Raw genomic sequence first — 19,766 nt, 5'->3', positions numbered from 1 at the left:
GGGATTATCCAGGCCAGAATACTGGAGTGGGTTGCCATTTCCTTCTCCAGGGGATCTTCCCGACCCAGGGATTGAACCCAGGTATCCCGCATTGCAGGCAGATGCTTTAACCTCTGAGCCACCAGGGAAGTTATTTTTCCTTCTACCCTTCTGGGTTCTTGGTTGAGACCCTTGTAATAAAAGACAGATTACCAAAAGGAAAGCAGAGGTTTATTAACATGTAGACCTCATGTATTGGGGAAGGAAATGGCAACCCACTCCAGTGTTCTTGCCTAGAGAATCCCAGGGACGGGGGAGCCTGGTGGGTTGCTGTCTATGGGGTCGCACAGAGTCGGACACAACTGAAGCGACTTAGCAGCAGCAGCAGCAGCAGACCTCATGTATAAATGAGAGTAACCCTGGTAACACCTAGGGTAACTGAGTATCCCAAAGAGATAGCTTTAGAATTTAAGTTTAAATACCATCTTAATCAGGAAAGGGTAGGGGAACATAGGCCCTTTAGAGGGGAATCAATGATTTTTAGGAAATATGTTGTTGTTCCATCACTAAGTCATGTTCAACTCTTTTATGACCCCATGAACTGCAGCACACCAGGCTTCCCTATCCTTCACTATCTTCTGGAGTTTGCTCAAACTCATGTCCATTGAGTCAGTGATGCCATCCATTCATCTCATCCTCTATCGCCTCCTTCTCCTCCTGTCCTCAGTCTTTCCCAGCATCAGGATCTTTTCCAATGAGTCAGCTCTTTGCATCAGGTGGCCAAAGTATTGGAGCTTCAACTTCAGCATCAGTCCTTCCAATGAATATTTAGGATTGATTTCCTTTAGGATTGCCTGGTTTGTTCTCTTTGTGTCCAAGGGACTCTCACGAGTCTTCTCCATCACCACAGTTTGAAAGCATCAATTCTTAAGTGCTCAGCCTTCTTTATGGCTCAACTCTCTCATCCATACATAACTACTGGAAAAACCATAGCTTTGATTAGATGGACCTTTGTTGGCAAAGTGATGTCTCTGCTTTTTAATATGCTGTCTAGGTTTGTCATAGCTTTTCTTCCAAGGAGCAAGCATTTTTTAATTTCATGGCTGCAGTCACCATCCTAGTGATTTTGTAGCTCAAGAAAATAAAGTTTGTCATTATTTCCACTGTTTCCCCTTCTATTTGCCATGAAGTGATGGGACCAGATGCCATGATTTTATTTTCTCTTTGAATGTTCAATGTTAAGCCAGTTTTTTCACTCTCCTCTTTCATCCTCATCGAAATCTTTCATCCTTATCGAGAAAGAAGAAGAGATCCTTAGAAAAAAGATAAGAGCTATGATAGTTTGTGACAAAGTCTGTCTGAATGTGGTGTTGACTTCTGGTCTTTTCTGTGATAAGAGCCAACCAATCTCAACCTGAAACCCCCAGGGAGGAGATCTATGACAATTGAGTTTTGGAAGATCTATCTTTTAATCAGATAAGGGGAGTCCAGAGGCAGACTCTCCCTGCATTTGCTATTTTCCAAGTACCTACAGCTCAAAATAATCAATATACTAAGGCAACATGTTTTGAGGTGGCATGCCCTAAACTCCTGTAGTCATATTTTGAAATTATATGTTCTGCTATCTGTCAGTACTCCCTCAGTCACCATCACACCCTTGACTAAGAAGATTCTTTTCACAAGGCCCCTGTGAGAATATTCCTAATTTATCCCCCCTATATAAAATAGAGGGGTTTGTGGACTTCCCTATTGAATAAATAGTTACTAGTACTGATCCCTGTCAGGGATATGAATTTGTTATAGGTAAAAATAAAAAATAATTAAATTTGAAAATGCAGTGACATTCTCTCCAACATTGCAAAGATAGATAAATTCTCAATTGGAAATGTCACTGATCATTGAGACAAGCCTTTTCTTCTAGAATTAGTTTATGATCTATTCATGCACATGTAGTTGGAGAGTAAAATTCTCAAACCTAACACATTAGTCAAAATATCTCAAGGACATATGTATAAAAGAGGTAAAATTGAATGTATTTACGTAGCTCTTTGCCAAGAAAATGAAAATGTTTTAAGTAAACACTCTAGGAGCTGAGATTAGATGAGAATACTTGAGATACGGGTGGCATTTGAATTCTTCTTACTTGGCTCTGCTTGGAGAAACACAATACTCTGAAACCTTCTCTGGTGCATTTACCAGCCTGTTGGCATCCTGATCATCAAGAAAAGGTGCCAAATGTGATCCTGAGAAACTCGGTGTAAGCCTAGAGTTTATGTAAATAGCCGTTGTCCCAGAGATATACATATCATTTGAAAAACTAAAAACCTCTGCCGTGGAAGTCTCTTTTCAAAGAGATATTTAATCCTGGAGCCATGGAGTTCTGGCAGATTTCCAATATTCTATCCGAGTACACGGATGTAATCTCACTGCTTTGCAAGCAATGAACAGCTAGATTCTGTAAGGTACCTGCGAAGAGTCAGGGAAGACTGCCATCTGGTGGGAATGTAAAATTACTACCGAAATACAGTCACAACCTCACTGTTGCTATTTGCTTACAACCTAACTTTTAAAGCAAAAATGAAACGACGTTTTACTTTATTTTCTTAAGAGCTAAAATTTTAAGGCTTTTTTTTTTCAAATTTTTATTGGAGTATAGTTGATTTGCAACGTTATGTTAGTTTCAGGTATACATCAAAGTGAATCAGTTATACATAACACATATATCCACGCTTTTATTTTTTACAGTTTTTTTTTTAATGTGAACCTTTTTTAAAGTATTTATTTAATTGGCTACAATACTGTTTCTGTTTCCTATTTTGGTTTTTTGGCCACAAGGCACGTGGGATCTTAGCTTCCTGATTAGGGATTGAATCCACTCCTCATGCATTAGAAGGCCAAGTCTTAACCACTGAACTGCCAGGGAAAGGCCCTATAGACACTCTTTTAGATTTTCCCACATAGGCCATTATGCATCAAATATTTCAGTGGGTATCTCTAAAAGATATAGATTCTTAAACAATATTGTTATATTCTTGACAACATTAGAAATAAGGCCTAAATGTTATTATCAAGTTAGAATTCAAATTTGCCTGGCTGTCTATTAAATGTTTTTTCTAAATAAGATGTAAAGATTACAATTGAATGACATGTTTTAATCTATAGATTTTAATCTTTAATCTTTTAATCTTTTAATCTATAGATTTCTTTCTGTTTTTTCTCAGTTTGTTTGAGAAATTGGATTAATTCTATAGTTTTCTACAGCAAAAATTTTACCAATCGTATCCCTGTGGTTTCAGGAGTGGAAATGCTCTTCTTTTGCCAGTTAAATAGATCAGTTGTGTAGAAACTGAAATTAACTGTGATATTTTAGTTGTTTACCAAACACCTTCTCTTTTTAGATTTCTTGTACTTCACATAGGATTTCTGTGTATCAGTTTTTTCCTTGGTCTACCACATGCCATATATTCTTGTTGTTGCTGTTCAGTCTGACTCTGTGACCCCACGGACTACAGCATGCCAGGCTTCCCTACCTTCATTATCTCCCAGAGTTTGCTCAAACACATGTGCATTGAGTCAATGATGCCATCCAACTATCTCATCCTCTGCCACCCTCTTCTCCTCCCGCCCTCAGTCTTTTCCAGCATCAGGCTCTATTCCAATGAATCGGCTCTTCACGTCACGAGGCCAAAGTATTGGAGTTTCAACTTCAGCAATCAGTCCTTCTAATATTCAGGGATATTTTCCTTTAGGATTGACTGGTTTGATCTCCTTGCTGTCCAAGGGACTCTCAAGAGTCTTCTCCAGCACCACAGTTCAAACCCATCAATTCTTCAGTGCTCAGCCTTCTTTATGGTCTGTCTCTCACATCCATATATGACTACTGGAAAAACCATAGCTTTGTGTATATGGAACATTGTCTGCAAAGTGATGTCTTTGCTTTTCAATAAACTGTCCAGGTTTTTAATACACTGTCATAGCTTTTCTTCCAAGGAGCAAGCATCTTTAAGTTTCATGGCTGCAATGATTTTGGAGCCCAAGAAAATAAAATCTGTCACTGTTTCCACTTTTTCTCCATCCATTTGCCATGAAGTGATGGGACCAGATGTCATGATTTTAGTTTTTTGTATGTTGAATGTTAAGCCAGCTTTTTCACTCTGCTCTTGCACTTTCACCAAGAGACTCTTTCATTCTTCTTTGCTTTCTGCCATATAATCTAGATGAAATATATTGTAGATGTCATGCATTCTAAGATTGCTTTGCCTGTGAGTTCACTTCCTTTGAAGATGTTCTTCTGACATATTTTCTTATCTCCCAGAGTTTGCTCAAATACATGTCCATTGAGTCAATTGACTCTTGAAGCTTGGAAGATTCAGATTTGATTTTTTGGAAGGACTATTCCATAAAGAGTGCTGTGTATTTCTATTAGGAGGTACATAACATCTGGTTGTCTTTTGTTTTTATTTATTAAAAAAATTTTTATTAGAGTATATCTGCTTTACAATGTTGTTATTAGTTTATACTGTATAGCAAAACAAATCAGATATATGTTTAAATAGCCTTTCTTTTTTGGATTTCTTCCCATTTAGGTCACCACAGAGCATTGAGTAGAATTCCCTCTGCTGTATAGTAGGTTTTGGTTTGTTTTTATAAAGTTGGCAGCTGTTGATGATCATTGTCAACTCAAATTATAGAGCAGTTCTGGGTCACTGGGTCCTGCTTCTGATTTAAGAGATTGGATATCCTAAGATGGGACTCTGCCCAGGTACATGGTGGCACCCTGGATTTCAGGGAATTGCACTGCACTGCAGACTTGATAAACCCCATCAAGGTGTTTGAAAACTTTGTTTTCTAGTTTGAATAAAATCAGACCTCACAAAATGGACAATCTTTTTTAATTACAGAAAAAAACTGTCGATTTAAGAATCCATCTGCCAATGCAGGAAACGCAAGTGCTGCAGGGTCAATCCCTAAGCTAGGAAAATCCCCTGGAATAGGGGATGGCAACTTGCTCCAGTATATTGCCTGGAAAGTTCCATGGAGAGAGGAGCCCGTTGGGCTGCAGTCCATGTGGTTGCAAAGAGTCAGATGTGACTGAGCACACACATAATACAAAATAAAGATTATATTACAAAGGACACTGTTAAGAGAGTGAAAAGATAAGGTACAGAGAAGGGAAGACTATTTATAAAATAAATAAGGAATATTAAAAAAAGACTTGTATTCAGAGTATATAAAACTTACCAGTCAATGACAAAATTACAGACAGCACAATACAGAAAATGGGCAGAACAATTGAGTGGTTGTTACTCGCAAAGTACTAACAGTTGCTTCACAGTGACCAGTATAACACTGAAGAGATAGTTAATTTCACTAGTCACCTGGGAAATGTAAATTAAAACCACAGTGAGGTAACACTATAGATTCATAGAGTGGTTAAATAAAAAGACAGACAGTATCAAATCTTAGCAAGAATATGAAAAAACTGAATCTCACATACTCTGTGAGACTATAGTCTGGAAAATTGTTTTGCAGGATCTACTAAAGCTAGGCATATACATCCCCTATGACCTAACAATTTTGAGCCTACAGAAATGTATGCATATGTGCACCAGAAATAAATGTATATACATGTGTACAAAAAGACATGCATTAGAATATTTATAGCAGTGTCATTTGTAATAGCTAAAACCTGGAAACAACTCCAGTCTTCTTCAGTAGTAGAATATATTAATAAATTTTGGTATATTTGTACAATGGAATTCTTTCTGAACTTTTGGATAAGAAGAAACAATCCAGACACAAAAGAGAATATGCTCTGTTATCCAAAATATGAAAAGTTTCCAAACAAAAAATAAAAGTGAACTATGCTATCAGAAGTCAAGGTAGTGGTTAGCTTTGGGGAAGAGGAATTGAAAATGTGAGTGGGTTGAGGCATGAGAGAGTTACTAAGTTGCTATTAATACTCTATTATACTTCCAGTATTTCTCCATCAGCCACATTAAAAGGAAAAAAAATTAACTAGTCAAACCCATCAAGATGTCAGACAAAAAGCTGAAATTATCAAAAAGGTTGAAATAAGGGTTTACAAACACTCTGACAGCAAATTTCACCGTATTTTATACTGTGCTATATGACATTAGCAACTGAAAATGAAACCTTAGTGATTAACAATATATTTTAAAACTAAGCAATAAGAATATGAAGACATAGTTTTTCAGTGCTGTTTATAATTATGTTATTCTAAATCTAGTACTTCACTGTACTTAAAAGTCACTGTAATTAGTGTTAACTTGAGTTTTTCTCATAGTAGTAAGGGAAAAAATTACATATTATTGTGTAAACTAGTTCTTCCTAAAAATGGCTAATGTAACACAAAGAAGCAATATGGTGACAAATTAAAACCATTTCTTTTTATGAAAATAACCTTATAAGATGTATAGAAAAAAGCTTAAGATTTTAATATGCTAGTATATGTAAAAGGCATAAAATATGGTGCCTGACACTTGGTAAGCACTACATAAATGTTAGCTGTTATTGTTATTTATTCAAACAAATGACTCAGTGAGGGAGATTTTCTATAAAGCTGTGCGAGAGTTCAATTTTTCCTGACAACATGCATGTTCATTTGTTTTGCTAGATTGTGCCTCAATAATGGAACCCATGAAATATTGTTTAATGCACTGGAGAAGCCATGATTCTCTCCCTTAATGATTTCTTTAGTAAAAGTATTGCTTTATGGGTGAATGAAGTTCAGCTAGTTGATAGAGGAGCTCCCTTATCTAGAATTTTTAAAGTGATCCTACAGGAGGCTTAGAGCGGTGAATCCACATATGAAATGTACTCCCAGTGTCATTATATGCAAGTTACTATAGCAAAGAAATTGTAGCCAGGAGTTTACAAAGTTCTACAGGATGTTTTGGATATGGTTAATTTATAGAAACAAAAGTAAAGTATGTAGGTGGATCCTCAAGGCACTACACTTTGTGAGGCGGGAATGATTATGGCATTCTTTTGTGCGGTATAAAGATTTATTTATAAATTATCTGACAGCAAGTTATTTTTTCCCAAACTGAAGATTTATTATTAAGATTTATTTTACAATAAGTCAAGTGTTCAAATTTGCCTACCTAATTCATGATTCCAATTGCTTGTTGGTTGTCTATAACTTAGAGCAATACATACATACACATTTGAGCTAGCCTTTCAATAAAAAGGACAAAAGATAACTAAAAAATCACTTATAAGGAATATTTTTTAAAGGGTGGTTTAAAAATATTTCTGATACTATGAGCTTTAATTCCTGAAAACAGCATACAACATATAAAACCTCTCATCTTACAAACTTTAAAAACTTAGAAACAAAATTTTTAATCATTTACAAACGCTTCCAAAGAATTTCAGTGGGTTTTGAACACAGTATTTAAAATCTTAATTAATTGACAACTCAAATCTGTTTGGGTTTTAAAAAACAGTTGTATGTTAGGAAAGATAAGGTATTACTAGCTGTACTACATTACTTTGTACTACATTATCTTTGCAAAATCAGTAGACTTTGTTGAAATATAAGCATCGTGATTTAGTGAGAGCAATTAACAATGTACTTTTTCCATTTAGATCAATGTATTTTTGTGAAGCGCTACTTTTCATTGGTGACACCCACTTAAACTCAGTCTATAAATCAACTTAATTATGAAGGAAACAATTGAATTGCTGTATCACAAAGTGTTAAATCAAGATTTAAAAAATAATGACAACTATTCCATTTTTCTCTGTATTATTAATAAATGAAATAAAATTTTGCTTAAAATATTTTTACTTCCACTTTATTAAATTTCCTACTTTGTTTTATAATCGTATGTTGTATAGTAAATATACACACATTCATATATATTAGTAGAGTACATATGTAAAATTTTGTGTATTTGTGCATGCATCCCCTGGAGAAGGAAATGGCAACCCACTCTAGTATTTTTGCCTGGAGAATCCCAGGAACAGAGGAGCCTGGCAGACGGCAGTCCACAGGGCCACATAGAGTCAGGCATGACTTAGCAACTGAATGACAACAACAAAACACATGCATCACATTTATGTTTTATGCTTAAATTTTTTATTATTAAAAACATGCAGTCAGAAAGGTTTAGAGATCACTGATTTAGAGGTTGGCAGGAAAGAGAAAAGATGATGAAAGAGATGAGTGAATGAGGATCCAAGAGAGAAGAGAGTACAGTGTTTCTGGAGACTGAGGGGAAAACATTTTTTAAAAAATGATGAGGTTGGTAACAGAGTTATGTGCAGCAGAAAGCTCGGGAACCATGAGGTCTGAGGAAAGACCATGGGATTTATGACTGATGATTAGAAAGTTATTGGTGAAAATATTTTTAGTCAAGTGGCAGGCACAGAAACCAGATTCTATGCAGTAAATATCAGTTAATACATGAGTAGGAGAAAAGGAAAAGGAGCAATAAGAATAGTCCACTCTCGCTAAAGTTTGGCAGAAAATGAACAAAGCAGTGGAGAGGCAGAGTCAGAGAATAGTGTGGAAGTGGGCATAGTAATTGAGACAAAGGAAAGGTGGGAAAGAAAGGGTCACAGAGAAACAGGGTCAAAGAGAAAGAGGCACATACTTTAGAAAGTGGACAGGACATTTTGCAAGTCAATGTGAAAGAAGAGAGATTAACTGACTTTCTGAAAAAAGACAAGGAAAGCTGTGGAAATTGATTTCAAATAGCCATGATCTCATTGAATTAACTGATTAAATATGATTGAGGAAACCAGGTTGCAACTTCAGCTTGATAAAGGAGGGGAAGATTTTGAAACATCATCTATGCATGCCTCACAAGGAACTGAAGTGGCGATCCTCAGATTGCTGAGCAATACTGAGGACCCGATGTCACCAGGCAACGTGAACTTATGTCAGAGACAAATGGGAAAGTTACAAGACTTTAAAAACAACAACAACTAACAGCAATGAGCCACCTTTCAGGAAGTGAGAGAACAGAAAGTGACTTCTAGGAATTAGCAAAACGAGTGGAATAGAAAATGAAAATCTTAACAACCACAATGTGAAAACTGTTAACGTGGGTTCCAAGGATCCCTTGGGTGGGAAAACAAGTGAGATAAGGAGGAAGCTAGAAGGAAAAAGTGAACTGAAGACTGAGAGGGCAGAACAGGGCTAAGTAAGAGTGTGTGCAGAGGAGAATGCTGGACCCAAGACCTGGATGATGGAGAAACTCTGAAGGACAGTGAGATCCAATTCTAACTGTACTTTGCACTTACAAGAGACTTAAAAATGAGCAGAAAATAAAGTGCTACAGAGGCATGAAATGTTAAATCCTTTGATGTCATTTTGGTACAGGAATGGCAAAGAGCTGGACAGAAGCTAAAAAAACCATTGTGAGCAAAGTGGGAGAGGATCCTAGAGATGATGGAGGGATCATGCCAAGATTGTGTAAGGAATTTAGAGACGTTGTTGGATGGTGGTATGAGAGCATGCTTTATAAAGGGCATGGAGAATGGGGTGTATGAGCAGAAAGAGGTCAGAAAGCAGCCTTATGGGGAACGGGTTTCACAGAAGTGTGGCCAGGCTTGAGGTGAGGAGGTGGGAAGCAGCCTTTGAGGATGACATCCTGTGTTGGGCACTCTTTCACAAGAACAGGAGAGTTTTGCATTTTAGCAGCACTTTAGTGGCAAGAGTGCCATTTAGCATTTCATAGAATGCAAATACCTGAAGAAATAGATGAATCATACTCATCAAAGTTGTTGATGACTCAATTCATAGTATAGCAATGTTTTAAATCAGGTCGCCAGGATGGATGCCTTTCAAAGACCCATGTGAAAGCCTGCATTTTAATACCCAGAAGGTTAAAATGGTTTCAAATGTAATTTTTAAGAAATGAATTTTAAATTCTTTTTCTAGATACAGAACTATTATATGGTAGACTGCAGTTCCCATCTGCCATCTGCAGCAAGCCTTGCTCTGCTGGACATTTTTCAAATGCTATTCGTATGTCCACTGATTCAAAACTAATTTCACCAAAACTAATCTAAACAAAAAATGTGTCACATAATTTATGTTGCTAGAATTTCTGTTTCTCTAATTCAAATTAAGATTAATTTTCCTGCCCTTTGGCCACAGATTGCCCTTACAAAGTCTAAGAGTTAGGATTTTCCAATTAAAATAGGAGCCATGAAAGTTATAATAACCATATGAATTAATGATCTTAAAACTTTCAGGAAGGCCAAATAATGAAAAAGAAGAAAATATATTTCTACACAAAGAGCTATTCCTGTGTTCATAATAGTAACACTGTAAGTAAGCCAACTGCTGTATTTTATAGGGAATGCAGTTGTCACAGCCCCTCTAAAACAGCAAACACTTTTACATGCCTGTCCATGATCTAACAAGTCTAACATCTTTTGAGGGCAGCCAGACTTCTCATTTATTTCCTTAAGAATAACAAATGTACAGAGTAGCTGTCTCTTCTGACCTTATTTTAAAATAAAGGTATGTTGGTCAAGCATTACCTCAAGTTTCCATTTCATCTTCGGCTTAATTCATAGAAAATTAGAGTGGCAAGAAGTAGATTGAATTGAGCTTGACAGAACAGTGTGAAGAGGTTCTCTGCCCTGAGAATCTGGAGGAAAATTCTTAAATTTCTTTCAATCAAAGTGTATTATTATTTTGAGTTCTTCTTATACCTATAAACTAGGATTTGATTTTTTTTTTTTTTTTTTTTGCCAAGACAGTGGTCAAATAAACATCAAATTAAGATGGTGGGATTTGTAGATGTCAAATTGTCTAGTTGCCAGTTTTCAGCAGGGGAAAGAGAGAATGATGCAATGCAATATATGAGTACTTGTTAACTTTCTTTGGTACATAATATGTTCTGGAAACAGGTCTTTGAAAGTAGGCTTAAAGGTTTAAAGTAGGCTTAGTAATAACTGAAGGGTTTCTTTCCCAGAAAGCATGGTGTGATTTGTGATATATGATGCATGATAAAATCTCTAATCGTAGTTGCAAGAGGGATAGTCTCCTTTGGATCTGGCCCCAGCAAGTCCAGCTGGAAGTGGAGGGCCCTGAAGGGCAGAGATGGAAGACTCTCATCTCTTATCAGGGCAGCTAGGGAAGCAGATACAGGCATCTTTATTTCCCATGGGCCAGTTGTCTCTTTTCTGACCCAAGGGAAAGGACAAGGCAAATAGAAAACCCCAGATCTTGCAAATGTCTAAGCTTCTGGGCAGTCCTTGGAGCAGGCTGGGATAAGAGGGCTTGGTCCCACCTGTTAACCACAATTAGGCCCAATAGCATCTAAGTGTCAAGCCACATGTGTGCATACACCTGGGATTGTTGCTGAGGCCCCCAGTCAGCTGCCAGCTCAGAGTCTGGCCAGTGTTATCCCAGGGCGCAAAGAAGGTGTGTAATGGTAGAGGAGGGAAGAGCCCTGGCTGAGGAGGGTGAGCGATGCCAGCAAAGGCTCTCAGAAAGGCCAGAGAGGCCATAGCCTGAAGCTCTGGGAATGGAAAGGAAGGTGGGCTTCCAATGGGCTTCCAATGGGCATGCATATCACAGGTCTGGGCAACCTGCTTGCAAACAACCTAAGGCTGGAAGGGACTGAAAATGTTTCAGAGATGGTTTGTCTTTGGAATTGGACAGAGCAAGCTCAAAAGCATTCTCTTTCAATTGGTACAGAGAATGTTTTCTTTGCAGAAAAGACAGTTAATTTGTGTAAATGGATGATTGTATGAAACCTCAAATTATTGTATGAAACAGAGGACTGTTTATATGGATGATCAACTTTAGATTGCTTTTCAGTTGATATTCTTGCTTATTTAAATATTTTCCTCAGGAAAAAAACCAAACATTTGTCTCCATTTAATTAAATCTTTATAGTGCACAATGAGAAATTTATTACTTTTTCCAAACCACTTGATAACCTTCTACATTATTTATGGTGATTCAACCATAAATGAACCAAAGAGAACACACACATACTAGAACACAGACTACATAGAGAATCACATGTTCTCCTGGAGTGATAATTTGAATGTGCAGAGCAAACCTATATTTCTTGTGATTAGATTTTGGTCTTTGCTTGTTTATTTTAATGTATAAGCTCGAATTATTGTTGCCTTTTTGTTTTAAGTAGAATTTAATTCTGAGGAATAAAGTTCATGAGAAATTTTTCCCTGAATATTTCACATTTGAAATTTCTTCTCAAGTATCCCTTGAATTCAGTACCTGAAATGAAAAAGTACAGGCAGTGTAAAAGAGAAGTTATTTATATAAGCAGAGAAGGAGGTCACTTTTGTAAGTCTGTTAAGAGAGTGATTGATTTTTTGCAAAATAAAAAGTAAAGTACATTAACTGGAATATTTCACATTATTTTAAAAGTGGATGATGTTTAGTTCCTGGACCAAGAAGTCCCTATGTGGCTTTCTAAGGAAAAGCAAGCGTTATTTGTCCTTGGGGAGAAAAGATACAAGTGAATATAATCACAAAATGGGAATCTCAATGAATTGTTTGGAAAAGGGTAATTTTTACCCAACAACATGGCCTAAGGTATGAGACGAAAGATAGATTTGAAAAAGTCTTTCAATTTTTTTTCCATGGCTATCTGAGTTAACTTTTTTGGGACAATGTTTATTTGCTCCTTTCTTTGTGCATGAGAAAAATATCCAATATCTTGTAATTGGATCATTGCTTTCAGCAGGAACACTAAAAGCAGTATTTAAACTGCAAGCCAAGAATAACATGACAAATAATTTAATAGTCATTTTATATTAGCAGACAGGATGCTAATGACTCATTTCTAATGACAAGTTAAATGGAAGTTACACAAAATGAACAGGATCTGTTTTTGAAGTACTATAGAGTGGTCACAAAGGCCCAATGACTGCCAGTTCAGATTTATCTGCGTTCCTCTCTATTCTTTGCACACATCTTATTTTTCTCATTTTTCTCGGACTTGATCTTCAGGTTAAAAGCTTGATATCACTGCAGCAGTGCCAAACAGAGGGTTTTATTTCTTCTATTATTGTTAGGCCACAATTTCATGCCTTGGGAATATGGGGCCACTGTTTATACATACTCAGTTCTCAGGTTCTCACTTTCCCTGACATCACCATTATTTGATTTATAATTTCCATAGGTAGTGACTATCTAACGTGAATCAGAGAAATATGTGAGATGTTACATGACATAGTGTTTGCAATGATTGCAACAGTAAGTTCATTTAAAAGCACGGGATTTGTGATGTGTTTTTTTGATGGATAAAAGAAGTTAAAATATGTGTGCCTTTCAACTATATAAGTTTTACTATTAAGAACGAGTGGCTATCACTCTTAACATGTGAACATGTGACTGTGTCTTGGCCATTGATAAGCTGGCCTCTTTTTTTTTAAGTCATAAAAATTGTCTGTATTTTATTCATGCATTTCTTTGTTTAATTTACAGTTATTCAATACTATATTTAAATGCCAAAATAAGGACTAAAAATAGTATAGACATCATCTTTATTTTCAGTGGATTTCTGTTTTAATCAGAAGATAGATATCAATTAAACATGAAGCTAACTAACTGTTGTTTAATTGTATTTGTGAAAATTGCATTTCAGTAGAAGTACAAGTTTCTCAAAAACTTGGAAAAAATGTTGCTAGCTAAAGACTACATGGTGTTGAAAACTGTGTAGGAACTCCAGACTTAGTAAAATTAATGAGGAAGCATTTGTGAAGAACATTCTAGATGAATGAAATAGCAGAGTCACATGGAGAAAAGTTCTGAAGGCACAGTGGAAGAACTTGAGAGATAGGAAAGAAGGAGAGAAAGCCACGGGGCAGAGCAAGAGGTAGAGGGTGGGGGGTGGGTGGGGTGGGGTGGGGAACTGGTGCTCAATAAAGAGAAATTGGCACTGAAAAATGGAGCATTATGGGAATTTTACTGCAGCACAAAATCAATACCTGGGGATGGTTTGAAGACTCAGGGACCTGGAGGGAAGGGCTAAGTGAACAGGGTTTAGAGGACGTCATGGCAGGGTTAGTAGCTTAAGAGATGAGTACCTCCCTTTTCATTGGCTGTAGTAACTAAAGCAAAGAAGAGCTTGGAAAGCTTCACTGAGCTTCCCTAGAAGAGATCAAAATGTGGGTACTGTCTCTAGCAAAGTGGGGTTCTTAATTGTTGAAATGCTGATATATAAAATGTTCAACCTGCCCAGAGGTTTACACCAAGAAGCTCCAGGCTTTTGTAATAATTGAACCATTCTGATCAAGAGCTCATTTTCTTTCCTCAGCCTTTCATGTTAAGCTTTCAGGTTTAAGAATTTTATTTAAATTCTTCATTCTTCTCTGAAGTCTGGGATATACATTAGTTACATAATTTGCATGAACTTTTATAACATTTTCTCCTCAGTGTTTTAATGTCATCAGTTGAATTTGGTATGAAAAAGCAGGAAACTGCATTCCTTTTGAACTTAATTTACTTCTTAGTACTTCTCAGTAATAAGTACCATGATTTAATACTCATCTAATAACTTGAGATAATAATATATTTTCCTAAGTATCTAATTCAAAATCAGGAAAATATTTTTTTTCAAAGCTATGAGGTACTACACACTTGAAAATAATTTAAAAAATTCATATCAAATGATGGACTTAGCTTTTATGGGCTGTGGATGAGTCAAATATAAACAAGTACAGTGGCTTAATAAATATCAACAAGTACAGTTCTAGGTAATAAATATCAATATTCAAGCTTTGATCTTTTGAGTTGTCCCCATAGTACCATCAGGATTCCATCTTTTGTCATTACATTGGCCAGGCTTTTTGGCAAAGGCTTTGGCCAGTGTCAGCGTCAGGAACCTCATCTACAACGCAGGACCTGGTGGACCAGACCCAGAAGGAGGTCCAGCCCCATCCACCACTGCTGCCCCTACTGAGGGAAAGAAGTAGAAGCAAAGATAGAAGAATCTGAAGAGCCTGATGATGACAAGAGCTTTGGTCTTTTTGACTAAACCTCTTTAGTAACACATTCAATACAAAGCAGAGCTCTTAAAAAAAAGAAGGAATTTAAGAATTATCAACAAATGGCTTCTGTACTCTTCTACTGTACTCTTCTAATTCTCTGCCTAAATAGTTGGCAGAGATCTAAACATGGATCCCCAACTTCCGGGATCTAATGTCTGATGATCTGAGGTGGAGCTGATGTAATAATAATAGGAATAAAGAACACAATAAATGTAATGCCCTTGAATCATCCTGAAACCACTCCCCCTCACCCTGGTCCATGGAAAAATTGTCTCCCATGAAACCAGCCCCTGGTGACAAAAAAGTTGGGGATCACTGGTTTAAGAAATTATAATTGAACAACTTAGAGTCTGAGGCTATTTATATTTATGTTTATATTCTCCCAATGTTCCCAGTATCTGGGATACTAAATATAAATGGTTGTTGGATGTACCAGTTATCTATTGTCACACAATGCTGTTCATTCATCAGAAAAACTTAGTGACATCCAGATAAAAACATATTTTTCATGAGGCTCTGGAGTGCAGCTGACCTAAGTTAGTTTCAGCTGATCTGGTTGGGTTTGACCAAGTATTTAAGACTCTTCTAGCCATTAGTTGTCTCAACCAGGATGACTGGGGTAGCCTGACTCTAATTTCTGTCCTGTTCAACCTGCAGAAGTCTAGTCTGGGCATGTTCTCACGATGTAGGGGAAGGACACCAATGAGTAAAACCAACTGTGCAAGCATTTTCAACTGTGTGTCACATGTGTCAATTTCCTGTTGGTCTAGCAAAAGTCACATGGACAAATCAAAAGTCAGAGTAAGAAGGCAGTGCAAAATCATACAGGAAGGACATGGATACAGAGAGGAGCAAGAACTGGGGCCATTGGTACAACTGGTCCATTGAATGAATACATAGATCAATGAGTGATGGAAGAGCACTGGACTAAGGGTTGGGAGACATATCCCTGAGGCTTGGCACTGTTCATTCTGTTAATCTGGGTATATTGTTTAATTATGATGGACCCTAATTTCCTTATTGGCTCTTCCCAAACTTTAAAAGCCTTTGATTCAAGCTTTTAATGACGTTTTAATGAATTTAATGCTGTATAGAGTCTATAAGAGAAACCTAAGGAAAGTTGTTCATTATCCTACTCTTTAGTGAACCAAAATGGCTAGTGTGGATGGCCAAAATTGATTGGCTACTTTTGACTCCATGAATCTCTGAATATTTTGTAATCATATCCAAACTGAAAAACTTCTAATCTGAATTTCAGTAAGGAGCAATGTGCTGAAAATTCAATTTCCTATTTAAATTGAAAATTCAATTTAGTGCTTGCTCCTCTCTGATGATTCTTTTGAAGCATACAGTATGTCAGGGCAACATCAGACACTATGACATTTCTTATATGTGAGATGTGTTTTAGAGTCCATTGATGTTTTACTTTAATAATTCATTGTTATGATGAATTACCATTCTAAAATTGACTAGAGGAGCTTTGTCATACTTGGATAATGTTGATAAAAATGTGGGTTATTTTAAAGTAAATATTGTGATTAGTTTTATAATATAAAAGGTGTAGATAATAACAGAAGTGAAACCTGTTCTTTATTATACAATAAATAATTATGTAACATATAATGAAAGTCTGTATTACTAAATTATTAAGAATAAAAATGAAGCAAACAATATTTTATAAGCTTCATAAGAAAGTAATGTACACAAATGGGTTTTGAAGATAATATTCTGTGTCTGAGAGGACTTGTTACTTGAATCACTTAGATTGCCTCAAAAATTCAACACCTAGATTACCAAAGTATATTGTTGAAGATATAATCTGTAACCCACTTTGACATATGGACTGTTTGATTTCAGATATACAGAAATAACTCGCCATATGATAAGTATCCTTGTCATACACTGGGTAGCATTTATTTTGGACTGATAATTTACTTGCAAAATCAATCACTCTGGTTTGTGTCATTTCAGAGTGTCCACGTAGACAGATCCAAGAAACTGTACTCAAATCAAGCTGGTCTGGACTCAAAAGTACCAGCTGGTTGTCAAAATGATTTGGCTGATCTGGAGAAAGAGAAGAGAAAGACTGAGGCAACTGCAGTAACAGGTACCAATGCAACCACCGGTTGGTTAAGCCTGTGATACTGGTTTTAACTGCCTTTATGACAAAGGCAAAATGTACAGATTCTTATTACCATTTTGTTTGGAATATATGACTCGATAAAAGCAACAGCCCAGACCTGTGAATCTCACTGAAATTTAGTTTTAAGTGAAGCATAATATTAAACACTCACATTGACAAAAGATCTGTTCATTGTTTGCTGTTGTTAGATTTTTCTTCTCATTTATGATTTTCATGCCCAAGGAAGTGTTTTTATTCTAATACTGCTTGTATTATCATAACAATAATATTGCTATATGTTTGCTAGATTTAACAAGAAGGATTAATAGCTTGAGAAGAGGTCAAGATAATTGAGATGCTTTTAATTTTAGAAAGTGTCAGATGGGTAGCCTAATGCAGACTTGAATTATAATAGTTTAGTTTATAGAGACAGTGTTCTGATATTTTTCATCTCTACTAAAAGCAAAACAAGAGCAAATGGACTTGTCAAGAAGTTGATAACATTCAATTAAGTTACCCAGACTAACTTCCATATTGTGGAAATCTGGGATAAGTTAGCAAGGGAAATGAGAATTTTCTTTCTTGGCAATATTTTTAAACACACCAAAGAAGCTCAATTTCTATTACACTTTATCTTTGAAACTTCACATTTCGTTTGTAGAAAAATTGAAACTGTAATTATGCTTAAGCATATGGTTTGTTCTTTTTCCCTCCTTATTTGATTTTGTAGCCAGCACTCTTTTTTCCTCCAAGGGCATGTAAAAGTCAAAATACTAGATATAAAGTCTCTGAAGTGTTTCTGCTCAAACTCTGACTGTGCAATCTGGGTTCTTTCATGTAGTTAACTTACTGGCTTCTGACACTCCTATAAAAATATCCCATAGAGCTTTTCTTATTACCTTTTCATTGACTCTTTCTGAATGATAAAAATGAAATTCTGTAAAGGGCTTTGAAAACCATGCATATTGCAATTCCTCCAAATTTCAAATACTAACCAAGTGTGACTATAAAAGAAACAACTACTGCAGTGAAAATTGGCTGCAGTGTGCTGAGTCTCAGGCTATTATTAATTCATCGGAAACTATTTTTTTCCTTAAGATTATGGATCCTAAAATGTACAAGATAACACAATTGCTGAGATCAAAGTTTTTGTTTCAATCATTGGAAAACTTATTATCTGATCTTCCCCTGTGTGTGAATCTTCCTGGGATGCTATATGAGAGTTCCAGGTTTGTGCTGTGAATGAATCAGTGCAGAGTATGATACAGACCAGGGTAGGAACTGCTTTGAACCTATTGCCTGTTAGTGATGGCTTAAGAAAAAAGAGGACCTGGAATTAAAGTGATGGTCCTAGGCAAGTGAGACTTACTAACTTTACTCAAGAGAGTAAAATGAAATCTGCTTTATTACATTAATTTCAACAAGAATTTATTTAAAAACTACACAGTATGTGTCTGGGCAATATTTGCAATTGCTTTCCCATTTGAAATTACAATAAATTGTAGAGTCTATCTTCATTGTGAATTATAATTATATGACAGTTCCATAATAAGAATACAAAAGTAAAGCAGAAATATAATTCTTCAAAATTCACTTTTGTGAAACTTCATATATTTTCTTCATTAAAAAGAGGCTCTTTAATCTATGTGTGTGTTGATAGCTCAGACGTATCCAACTCTTGCTACCCCATGGACTATAGTTCACCAGGCTTCTCTGTCCATGGGATTCTCCAGGCAAGAATACTGGAGTGGATTGCCATCTCCTTCTCCAGGGGATCTTCCCAATGCAGGTATCAAACCCAGGTGTCCTGTATTGCAAGGAGATTCTTTACCATCTAAGCCACCAGGGAAGCCCCTTTGGATCTATACTTAACATTTACTGTACTTTGAATGAGTAGCTCATCTGTGAATATTCATTAACTACCTGATAGTTCAGGATGGACAAATCATACTCCTTCTGAGTTTTCTCCTCTTTTTAAATTTTAGACACAAGTCAGTCATTTCCTAAATTCTCTTCGGGTGAGAATGGCAGTTTTAGAGTCTCTGCAGCGTATCGCAGAGAAAACAAAGCAAAACCAAACAAAACCTTATTAAGACAGGGGAGCTGCTTCTCCAGTTTTGCTCCTTCTGGACACCCAGACCTTCTTCTTTCAGTTAGATGAAGTGGAACCATTTCAGATCTGTATCTAATAATTATACTGAAGGGAATTATTTATTTTGAAATTCACTACAGACGACTAGAAGATTCGCTCTAAATGGCTGAACACATAGTGTAATGAGAGTTTGCTCTGTTGTGGCCGGGAGCACAGGAAATTCTGCCACAGGATCGGTGCAGTCAGTCCCAGCTCCTCTTCACTTAAGAAGCTGATGAAAATACCACACCAGATCTCAAGGGTGACCTTCCTCTCTGGATCCTCGATTCGCTCTGGCTGTTTGACAAGGCCCATATCTTATTTAGGGAACATCATTATTAAGTCTGCACATTGTTTTGTCCATAAATTACCAAAAGAACAGTTCTCTGAAAGTAGGATGATTACGTAGTTAACTTTTGGATTCTGAACCTAAGACTAAACGTTAAACGTTGGCTACTGCATTTACCAGCTGTGTACCACAGACAATTTGCTAACATCTCTATCTCTTTATTTGTA

General features: G+C 36.4%; 1 protein-coding gene across 1 annotated transcript in view; it reads left to right on the top strand.

Moving 5' to 3' along the window:
• Window positions 1-19,766, top strand: part of THEMIS (thymocyte selection associated) — a 199,436-nt gene that overhangs the window by 168,451 nt on the left and 11,219 nt on the right. Inside the window, 1 exon segment of the mRNA NM_001098116.1 lies at window positions 16,969-17,104. Within this exon segment, the coding sequence (NP_001091585.1) occupies window positions 16,969-17,104 (136 nt within the window).

The sequence above is a fragment of the Bos taurus genome, chromosome 9 (assembly GCF_002263795.3).
Source record: "Bos taurus isolate L1 Dominette 01449 registration number 42190680 breed Hereford chromosome 9, ARS-UCD2.0, whole genome shotgun sequence".
Taxonomy (NCBI): Eukaryota; Metazoa; Chordata; class Mammalia; order Artiodactyla; family Bovidae; genus Bos; species Bos taurus.
Note: the sequence above shows the minus strand (reverse complement) of the source record. Positions and strands in the feature narration are given on the sequence as shown.